The 11,547-nt window shown below is 41.2% G+C and overlaps 1 protein-coding gene across 1 annotated transcript; it reads left to right on the top strand.

The window, feature by feature from the left end:
- The first annotated feature begins 862 nt into the window (after window positions 1-862).
- Window positions 863-3,291, top strand: LOC145119499 (fasciclin-like arabinogalactan protein 17). The gene is made up of 2 exons (XM_079055165.1): window positions 863-2,437; window positions 2,837-3,291. Exons 1-2 carry the CDS (start codon window positions 1,102-1,104, stop codon window positions 2,917-2,919), a joined length of 1,419 nt encoding a protein of 472 aa, XP_078911291.1. The 5' UTR covers window positions 863-1,101; the 3' UTR covers window positions 2,920-3,291.
- The last annotated feature ends 8,256 nt before the right edge of the window (window positions 3,292-11,547 follow it).

Below are 11,547 nucleotides of genomic sequence, written 5' to 3' on the forward strand. Positions count from 1 at the left end.
CAACCTAAACAAATTGAGGAAACCACACAAAACCACAAACGCCAATAAAATAATAATAGAACACCAATAAAATCAACTTTTAAATCATTAAACGAACCATTCTACTATTAACAACAAATTAAATTTTCTTGCCATCCAATATATTATGGGTAATATTGGGCAACAAGATTTTAAAGCCTTTAATAAAAACTTGAATTAAAGAAAAGATTTTAGTTGGTAGTTCGAACTTATACATCTTTTATTTTAAAACCTAATTTTGCAGCTTTTAATTTACGATTAGAAATTAGTTTTGCCAAATAGATCTATCAGTCGAAGAAGGTTTTCCCTTGAATATCTCCATATGCATGTTATAATCCAACTACATTCGCTTTATTCATTACTATATAACACTTGCTTAAAAATTACTTCAATTTGTATCTTAATATATACATTTTAAATCGTCTCAAAGTCTCTTAGTACTTCAATACATTGTACATGTGAATTGTATTCACACTATACATACATTCACACTATACATACTTAAAGTACATCCTTGGGTTTAACACATAATTTAGTGAAGATATTTGTTTTTAAACAAAATATATAAATTATAATTTAAAATTTTGGTTGATAGTTGTTGATTGAGTCAGGTCGGACTGAATCATATATAATTCTGGATCTAACCGATTAAAAAATATATCAGAAAAACCATGAACGAATATGATATTAAATATCTTGAGTGACCAAATATTTTTACTATACCCTATAAAAAAGATATCAAACACCCTTAAATATTGTTGTATAAAAATTACAAATAATCAGAGAAAATATTGTGGGTGACAGTAGCTGTTTCGCAACCGCTATAACATGTTATTTGTTCACGGGCCTTTGTCTCCTCCACTCCTTTTCCAAACGAAACGACAACACATCTTGCCGTTTCATTCTCTCTCTTTCCCTACCTGCCTTCTTCATTCCGCCATAACCAAAACCTAGAGAGAGAAACAACCTCGTTAACAGTTCTTGATATTTTCACTAGAGAGAGAAAATCAGAAAACAGAGTAAACCCGCATTTTCCCCATCTCAATATTGTCTTCAATCTTGATATTTTCACAGATTAGCACCATGGATTTTCAGATCTATGGTGCATTGGGGATCTTATTTTTCATATTTTATCTCATACCACCTGCATCCATCAATGCAACTGAGATTCCTCAACAACACACCAAATCTAGCTCTACCCAGATCAATTCAAACTCGGTTCTAGTCGCGCTTCTGGATTCGCACTACACTGAGCTATCCGAGCTCGTTGAGAAAGCCCTTCTTTTACAGACCCTTGAGGAAGCAGTATCTCGTCATAACATCACCATTTTTGCTCCGAGCAATGAAGCTTTGGAGAGACATTTAGATCCTGAGTTCAAACGGTTCTTACTTGAACCTGGGAATCTCAAATCTCTACAGAATCTGTTGCTATTTCATATCATTCCGTCTCGGGTCGGGTCGAAGGAGTGGCCGGAGGAGGATTTAGCATCAGTAGCGTATGAAACACTGTGTGTTGAGGAAGCTGAGAATCATCTGCCGTTAACCCGAGAAAACTCCGGTGAGAAAATAGTGGTTGGTTTAGCTAAAGTAATCCGTCCCGATGATGTAATCAGACCAGATGGGGTGATTCACGGGATTGAGAGATTGTTGGTGCCCAGATTAGTACAAGAAGAGTTTAACCGGAGAAGAAGCTTGAGTTCAATTTCAGCTGTTTTACCCGAAGGAGCTCCGGTGGTGGATCCGAGAACCAACCGGTTGAAGAAACCAGCCACTCCAGCTCCCGCCGGTGCTCCACCAGCACTACCGGTATACGAGGCGATGGCTCCGGGGCCCTCTCTAGCTCCGGCACCAGCACCAGGTCCAGGCGGACCCCGCCACCACTTTGACGGCGAGAACCAGGTGAAAGACTTCATCCAAACACTCCTCCATTACGGCGGCTACAACGAATTAGCAGACATATTGGTCAATTTAACGTCATTAGCGACGGAGATGGGTAAGCTGGTGTCCGAGGGTTACGTTTTAACAGTCTTAGCTCCCAACGATGAAGCCATGGCTAAACTGACAACAGACCAGTTAAGCGACCCCGGTGCACCGGAGCAGATAATTTACTACCATTTGATCCCGGAGTATCAAACGGAAGAGAGTATGTACAATTCCGTACGGCGGTTCGGTAAGGTTCAGTATGATACATTGAGGCTGCCGCATAAGGTGGTGGCGGAGGAGGGTGATGGATCGGTGAAATTCGGACAAGGGGAGGAGACAGCTTACTTGTTTGACCCGGATATCTACACCGACGGAAGAATATCTGTGCAGGGTATTGATGGGGTTTTGTTTCCGTTCGAGCAGACGGTGGAAAAACCGGCCAGCAAGGTTGCTCCTGCGCCGCCGACGAAGAAGATCGCGGCTGAGCAAAAAAGAGGTGTGTTTACTGTTTATTCCTTCTGAATTCTAATCCCCATTAATTAATGCTTTTTTTGCCAAATTCATGTTAAGAATTGATGATCAGAGTCGATAATAACAGCTTGAAACAAACTATCAAACAGATTAACATTTTGGAAATTACCTTCAATTGTTCTTATTGAAAACAGCCTGTGTATGATCTGTTCATCATGTTGTACCATGTGTACTGATACTTGCACTTCAAGACTTCCCCTTTGTAACTTGTGCATTAAAAGTTGTACATTATAATGCATCAAAACACATGTTATGCTATATAAAGTTTGTGGAATACCTGTCTTTTTGGGTAGACCATAGAAATGATGGAATTTTTTGTAATGATGCTAACAATTTATTTCATTTGATTGTTTTTTAAATTCAGGGAAATTAGTGGAAGTGTCATGTAGGATTGCTGGAGCATTTGGACAAGATTTCCAATTTAAAAGCTGTAATCTTGATCTATAAAATTGAAATACAATTTCCAAGAAAATGCATAAAAAGGGGTTAAAATTGAACCACTGAGCTGGATTCAAGGAAACAATATAGCAGATGGATGCTGCATTTTGCATTCAAGGAAGTTTCTCACACAAAAAGAAAGTTTGGCTTTTTTTTTTTATAATTATAATTTTAATCTTGATTTTTGAGGTATTGTATGTTTGTATGGATGGAATGGTGTAATTACTACTATTAGTAGAAGTGATTCTTTGGGAACACAAATACATAAATCATTTTGTACAAGTGATGTGTAGTTGGTTTGTTTATGATGTATCAACTACTATATGACAGGTTATAGATTCAAGTTTTGATTTAATGAAGTCACAGGCATAGGTTTGTTTATATTTGAGTGTACTTTTTTTTTTTCCAATAAAGTCATTGATTGTTTGTAGTTTGTTTTTATCAAACATTAGATTCATTTAATGTTTCAACTCTTTTTTTTTTTCCAATAAAGTCATTGATTCACATGTGTCTTTATTAAGTTTTTGGAAAAATCAGTAGACTCGGATCAAGTTTCTATTGTCGATGAGGGAGTTCGGTGTCGGGGTGAGCATTTGGACCTTTGGACCGGACCGAACATGGTAAGCCTTAACAGGTCCGGTCCAAGGTCCATCAATTTCTGCCCAACTAAGCTGGTCGTTCGGTCAAAATGCTTGTTTCTATGAGTTAATAGGCTTGAGGGCTCATGAAACCACACTGTCATGTAGGTGCCAACTCATCATTTACCACAAAAGTGTGGTTTATATTACACCCAAAGAGTGGTACCCCCCACACACACACACACACTCTCTCTCTCTTTCTCTCTCTCTCTCTTTCTCTCTCTCTCTCTCTCTATATATATATATATATATATATATATATATATATATATATATATATATTGTCACAACTAGCAATTTAGCTAGGAAATTCTGTGCTCATGTAAACATTAACTATGATAATCCTTGTAACCCTAACTTGATAATATGTATGATGCTCATTCAATGACAACAAATTCCATCAAGATTCATTAGTGAAGTTCAAAACTCTATACAAAGTACTTCAAATAGTCAATTATGAGTTGAAAACCCTAAAAATCCCGGGTCAAGTTTATTATGAACTAGGATTTTCTTATTGGGCCTAATGGGCCAATAAGCCTTCAAATTCGACTACTTTAGACCTAAAATGATTCATTTTATCTCTAATGGGCCAAGTTGGGCCACAACAAATTCCAATAGCCCTAATGGGCCATAAACTCCATTTCTTTTATTCAAATGGGCCGTGAACTCTCCTAAGGGCCGAAAAATAATTATTTGGGCCTCATGATTTCGAGCTATGTCAAGTAATTAACTATTCCACTCCTTTTCTTCTAGCCCAATTCTCGGCCCATGATAAAAGAAAAAAAAAGGAAACAAAGGGGATGATATTATGGTGCCACCTCACAATTGCATGGTGGTTCTCCATGAAAATTACCCTCTAAGCAAACAACAAATCTCATACATCAAGGCATCCATCACATCTTCACCTCTCTCCTCTCTTTCTCTCTTATTCTTCTCTCGGCCGAGACCCTCCCCTCACCCTCTCATTTTTCACTTGCAAACTCTTTCAAAAACCTCTTAAGAACTTCTTCATCTTCCTCAAAAATTTCGAGATCTTGTGTGTGTTCCAAGAAGTTTGCATCAAGTTCTCATCCATAATTGGTAATCTACTCTTACTCAAACAAGTTTAACTCCATGATTATGTTAAAACTTGATGCTTGTTTGTTTCAAAAACCGTGAATCATACCTCTTTAGGACCATTTGAGTTCAAAAATCATCTCAAGAAGCTTGCTAGGGCCGAGAATCACATCATCTTCTTCCATTTCTTCTTCAAACCGAGAACAACAAAGCAAAATGAGTTCATACCCCCCTTGTTTTCGGTTTTATCTTGTTTTGGGGGAGGATACAAGTCCTTATGTGTTAGATCTATGTATTTGTGCATGTTATGTGTGTTTTTCTTGATTTAAGTTGTGATTATTTGATGAAACACTATAGATCTCGAAAATTCTAACCAAAAGTGGTGATATGTGTAACTAAAACACTTCAAACAACATACTATGAAGTTAGATGGGTTTAACATGTGAAGATCCATAAGAAGTTAAACAAAATCTTGAAGAAGGGCCATTTTTGAACAAATAAACAAAAATATGAGATTTTATGACACTTTCGGTTTTACAAGGACTAAAAGAATCACTTTTATACAAAAATAAGTTATATGATATTTTTTAGGGTAAAAGGGACCAAAAATGCAAATTTTTAAACATTGGGCCATAAGAATGGGCTTTTCGGTTTTATTGGGCCAAAAATGTAAAAATCTCAATTTTAAGGAGTAAATCATCATTTGACTCAAGTTTGAGTCCAAAAATGTAAACCTACGGTTTCTTGGATTAAAAATGAAAATTTTCCAAAGTTTGGGCCAAAAGCGTAATTTTTATGAAAAGTGAGATAAAAATGTAAATTTTTATAATCATGGGCCAAAAATGTCATATTTATAAAACTTTAGTCAAATATGTCCTTTTATTTAAAAATGGACTAAAAATGCAAATCCTTATAAAAATGGGCCGAAAATAACATTTTATACACATTTGGGCCATAAATGTAAATTTCGAAATAATGGGCCTAATATATCCAGTACATGTTCATTTGGGCCTTAATGGCCCATATACATGTTTGTTGGGCCTAATATGTCATTTCATGTCTATGGGGTCTTAGTGACCCATATACATACTTTTTGGGCTAAAATTAAGCATTTCATGGTTAATTGGGCCTTAGTGGCCCATATACATGCTAATTAGGCCTGAATTATTCATTATCCGTTGTTGGGCCTTGGTGGCCCATATACCTGTTACTGGGTCTCGTACATTCGAATACATACTTTGGATTTGAAAACTTAAAACATACACGTAAAACATTATACAATGTAAGACAATATACTTGTAATACATTGCTCGTGAACAAGTTGTGGATCTAGTGAGACTTGTCGGTTAACACCTCCGAGTGTATGATCGTAGCCTGTAGTTATAACCAGAGTCTCCTGGAGGGAGAGCGGGAGTTTGTGTATAGATCTATACGGGATGACACCCCACACCTGAGCTATTCGCTACAGGTAGACTAGGCCAGTTTAGGGTGACAAACCTTACCTTCGACAAACCGGCGTCTGATACGCCATAACAGGCGAATTAGTCATTATTAAGCATGGTTGTAACGGCTCACATAAAGATCAATACCATCAGAATATTATGGAATACAAATACAAATCGTGGCGACACAAAATGTACACACACTAATACTTGGTCTTAGGGTTTTAAGACTACATTACTTTTATAATCAGAAAATATCGGATTTTCTAGGGGAAAAATATACATTGCACACTGCCTTCAATTCACAACAAACAGGAGTTTTGGGAACTTATTCCTACATATTTTCTATAATGGGAAACCACACATGCATTAATACTTGATTTGATACATCATTTTCAAACTCTTTTGCAGAAAATATCAGATTTTCTGGTGTGGTACTATCTATACAAAACTTTTCATTTAAAATACTCTTATGAACTTACCAACATTGTTATGTTGACCGTTTTCAAAATAACTTGTATTCTCAGGAACTCGGTAAGCGGAAGAATCAACAAGAATATGGATTTTGTTGTGTATTGTTAAACATCTTAATTTGAATGTTATGGTCATGTAATTTAAAATGTTGTACTTTATGTGAACAATGACAGTTGTATCATATTATGCATGGTGATGATGATGTTACGTTTCATTTATATTCATTGTAATGATATTTCAAGATGAAGTCACGTACAAACCCACAGACGGATGGACAGAGTGAGCGGACGATACAGACGCTCGAGGACATGCTTCGAGCATGTGTTATGGACTTCGGGGGAAGTTGGGACACATACCTACCTTTGGCTGAGTTTTCTTACAACAACAGCCACCATTCGAGTATAGGTATACCTCCCTTTGAGCTTTTATATGGGAGGAGGTGTCGAACTCCCATCTGTTGGGGAGAGGTAGGGCAGCGAGTGATGGGTAGCACTGAGATAGTGCTTAAGACGATTGAGCAGATACAGCAGGTCAGACAGAGGTTGCTGACAGCCCAGAGCCGCCAGAAGAATTATGTGGATAGGCGGTGATCCGAGCTCGACTTCCAGGTTGGACATTTCGTACTCCTGAAGGTATCTCCTTGGAAAGGAGTGATCCGATTCAGGAAGAGGGGCAAGTTGGGGCCCCGATACATTGGTCCTTTCAGGGTGATTGCCAGAGTGGGCAAGGTAGCATACCGTTTAGAGCTACCTGCGCAGTTGAGCCAGATTCATGATACCTTCCACGTATCCCATTTGAGGAAGTGTATAGCCGATGAGATGGCAGTAGTGTCGCTAGAGGATATTCAGGTGGCTGCGAGCCTGAATTACATTGAGAGGCCGATCGCGATCTTGGATCGGAAGATCAAGGTTCTGAGGAACAAGGAGGTGCCTCTGGTTCAGGTCCAGTGGCAACATCGGAGAGGGTCCAAGCTGACTTGGAAGCCGGAGACGGAGATGCGTGAGCAGCATCCAGAGTTGTTTGCAGAGTAAGACTTCGAGGGCGAAGTCTGATTCTAGTGGGGGAGAATTGTAACATCCGGATTTCCAGGTATCATAATTTAAGTATTTATTTTTGAGTTAAGAAGAGGGACTCGACGAGTTGACGCCTAAACTCGTCGAGTAGGATTGTGACTGATGACTCATATTAATGAATAGACTCGACGAGCCGGTGAGTCGACTCGACGAGTCCGCGCTGTGGACAGAAACCCTAAATCTTTGGGCCTGTGCCCTATTTAAGGGACCTTATTGCCTTCATTGGCGGCCACACACACACTTAAGAGACCCTAACGAACCAGAGAGCATAGAGAGTGAGGGAAGGAGCTAATTACATCACCATTAGTGCATTCTTGCAAGAAGGAAGGAGGGGATTCAAGCTAGGCTGATTGAGGAGCTCAGATCTACTATCACTTCTTCAAATGTTGCTGTTTGAGGTATGAATCCATACCTATTTTCATGTATATAGTAGATCTCATGAATCTAGGGTTTCTTTACCCCTTCTTTAGTTGGAATATGGAGCATGTGGATTCCCATTGACGAATAGACTTTAAATCTGGATCTTGAGAGGTCCAAAGAGTCCCAATCATCCAGCTTTATGCAGTCCCATAAGAGTTTTGAGTCTAGGTTTCCATTTTAAGAGTTATTTCATCAAATAGAGCCATATGTGCGATGCATGAACATAAAGATGGGACCTTTACGTGACTTTTGGGTGTTAGAAGGTCAGATCTATAAGCTAGAGAAACAGATCTGACCTCAGAAGGTCGTTTGAGCATTTTCATGGAGGAAACTCGTCGAGTCCATGAGAGGACTCGACGAGTCGGATCGTGTTGCTCCGCAATTCGTGATCAGTGGTAACCCGTCGAGTGAGGCCTTAGGAGGATTCAGAGGACACGCATGGACTCGCTGAGTCACCCGAGTGCACTCGACGAGTCTGGTCAAGGTTGGACCGTTGACTTTCGTTGACTTTTAAGGTTTGGTCAACAATTGGACATTTGGACCATTGAAGGGGTAAAATGGTCTTTTCCCCTTCTGAGAGATTATAGGAAGGGATTAGTCTCGCCTTTGAGAATCGTTATTAATTAGAGGTAAATTTCTTTATATGATTAGGCGGAGACTAGATCAGTATTTCGAGTTCGAGACTTTCCGAGATTACCCGAGGTGAGTCTTCTCACTATACTTTACCTAGAATGGTAACTATGTGTGACCGGAAGGTCTTATGTATTTGTATGAGTTATGTGACTTATGTGACTTATGTGAGATGTTTACTGTGATATGTATATGCTGAATGAATTGGGCCAGAAGGCAAACAGAGTTGGGGCCGGAAGGCAAGGCATGGTAGGGCCGGAAGGTCTACCAGAGCTGTAGGACCGGAAGGTCCCACTGAGACACATTGACCGGAAGGTCATAGCCTCGAGAGGATAATACATGAATGTGGTATTTTGGGGAGCTCACTAAGCATTTATGCTTACCGTGTTATGTGATTTGTGTTTCAGGTACTAGCGAAGATCGCGGGAAGGCGCCGACATGATTTGTACACACTGACAGAGGATTTTGTAAATGAGATTCTGGGATGTGTTTTACCGTGATAACATTTGATACACTTGAGTTTTGAGATGATTTATATGAGATATGTTATGTTTGAAAAATGAAAATTTGTTTTAAATTTTCGCGTCGTTACAAGTTGGTATCAGAGCCTTGGTTTGAGGGATTCGGATGCACTTTCGGGGGTATCTGAACTCAAACTGACGATTTGAGAAAATCTTTCGTAAAAGAAACAATTTTTCTAAAAAGAGTAAGAGATTTTGAGAAAAGCAAAAAAAAAAGGGAGCAGTGTGTACAATCAGCCAGTGCCCGAACAGTGATTTCCCAAAATACCCTTACATTATGTGTTATGAGATATTATGTGATGTGCTATGCATGCTAGTGTAGGATAGGTAAATCATATCTTAGGACTAGGGTGGCCTGATATGTGATGCCTTAGCCTAGGAGTTTATGCTTCTGTGAGTTGCCTTGAGTGCATATAGGTAGCAGAGAGTAGCTTGTGAGAAGTTTGCTTGAGAGTAAGCTGAATTTTGGGGGTATAGAGTACTTGCGAATTGGGATCCTAGGAGGAGGACTTGGGGTAGATACGGATACGGATACGTTGTGGAAGGTAGTATTGGGCCCGTACTACTGAAAGCACCGGATCGGTAAACATCCTAGGTAAGAATCCTTAGGGTACTAAGTAACAAGTAGGAGTTGATCGAGTGTGAGTAATCTCGGTCGAGTCTCTGATTATTTTATGTCATGTTTCATAGGCATCATGCTGGGGACGCGCCACAACCCAGGAGGCAGTGGTACCAGTGGTAGTAGTGATGAGGAGATCCGTAGGATGATTCACGTGGAGGTGGCCGCAGCCATTCGAGCTGAGATACCGGAGATGTTTGGGTCTATCAAGACCATGCTGATTGAGACATTCGACGAGCGATATGATGCACTGACTGAGGCAGCTACTGCTGCAGCCACTGCAGCTGTCGTTGCCGCGAGGCCACAGGGGGGTGACTCGTTGCTGTACTGAGAGTTCAGCAACACGAAGCCACCAGAGTTTAACGGGACTCAGGATCCGATAGCCGCGATGAGGTGGATCTCTGACATTGAGGGATGCTTCTACACATGTTCATGTCCTGAGCATCTGAGGGTACGGTTCGCACTGAACCAGCTTCGCTTTGGGGCGAAGGACTAGTGGAAGTTTGTGACGGCTGACTTCACTCCTGCAGAGCTCACTGCAGTGACTTGGGAGAGGTTCACCACTATGTTTCGTGATGAGTATGTCCCTCCGGTGGAGAGGGAACGGTTAGCCCAGGAGTTCTTGTCCCTCAAGCAGGGGACCGAGTCTGTGACAACGATTACGAGGATGTTTCATGAGAGGGCGCTATTTTGCCCTGAGCACGTGTCTTCTGAGCAGGCACGAATGAGCCGGTACTTGAGCATTTTGAGGAGGGACATTCGCGAGTCCGTGGCGAACTTGTCATACCGGACATTTGCTGAGCTTCAGGCAAATGCCCGAAAGAGGGAGATTGAGCTAGAGACTCAGGCCAGGGAGGATGCGGAATCTCAGAAGGGGGATAGGCGACCGGTACAGTCTCAGCCGGCAGCCAAGCGGGCAAAGCCCGCCGATTCGAGGACTGGAGGCCAGAAGGGCCACACTTATGGGAAGTGCGTCAAGGGACATGAGGGGACTTATCGGGCGGGTGCTTGCTACAAGTGTGGCAAGGAGGGGCATATAGCCAATGATTGCCCCAAGGGGTTCATGGTTTGTTTCCACTGCAATCAGACTGGCCATCGGAAGGCCGAGTGCCCACAGCTGACGTAGGGACCAGCACAAGGATCTGCCCCTGTTGCTGCACGAGCTACAGAGAGTCGGCCAGTGAAGGCCGAGGTTCCAAAGGCTCATAGGAGAGCCTTTCAGTTGACAGCGGAGGAGGTCCGCGCAGTGCCCGATGTCATGGCTGGTATGTATTCTTTTATTTACTTATGCTGAGTTTGAGATTTTGTGCTTATATGGTGGTATGCTTAGGTACTTTTCTTGTGAGTTCTGTACTTGCTTTGGTGTTGTTTGACTCGGGTGCGAGTCGATCTTTCGTGTGATTAGCGTTTAGTCAGCACATCAGTATCCGACGAGAGGCGTTGAGTCGACCTCTGCGAGTTTCTATAGCTGACGAGCGAGCGGTTAATGCTACTAAGGTGATTCGAGGATGTGTACTCGAGATTTTCGGTGTTGAGTTCCCGATAGATTTGGTACCGATTACGATGGGGGATGTCTGTGTCATCGTGGGCATGGACTGGTTGAGCCGATTCGGAGCTGTTATCGACTGCGAGCGTCAGTTGGTGACCATACAAGACCCTAGTGGGGGAGTACTTACGGTGTATGGCGAGGGTACCCGATCTGGGTTAGCATTTTGCTCGACTGCCAGAGCGAGACAGAGTCTACAACAGGGCTGTAGAGGGTTT

The sequence above is a fragment of the Lactuca virosa genome, chromosome 6, assembly GCF_052849685.1.
Source record: "Lactuca virosa cultivar CGN04683 chromosome 6, Lactuca_virosa_CGN04683_v6, whole genome shotgun sequence".
NCBI classification, from domain to species: domain Eukaryota; kingdom Viridiplantae; phylum Streptophyta; class Magnoliopsida; order Asterales; family Asteraceae; genus Lactuca; species Lactuca virosa.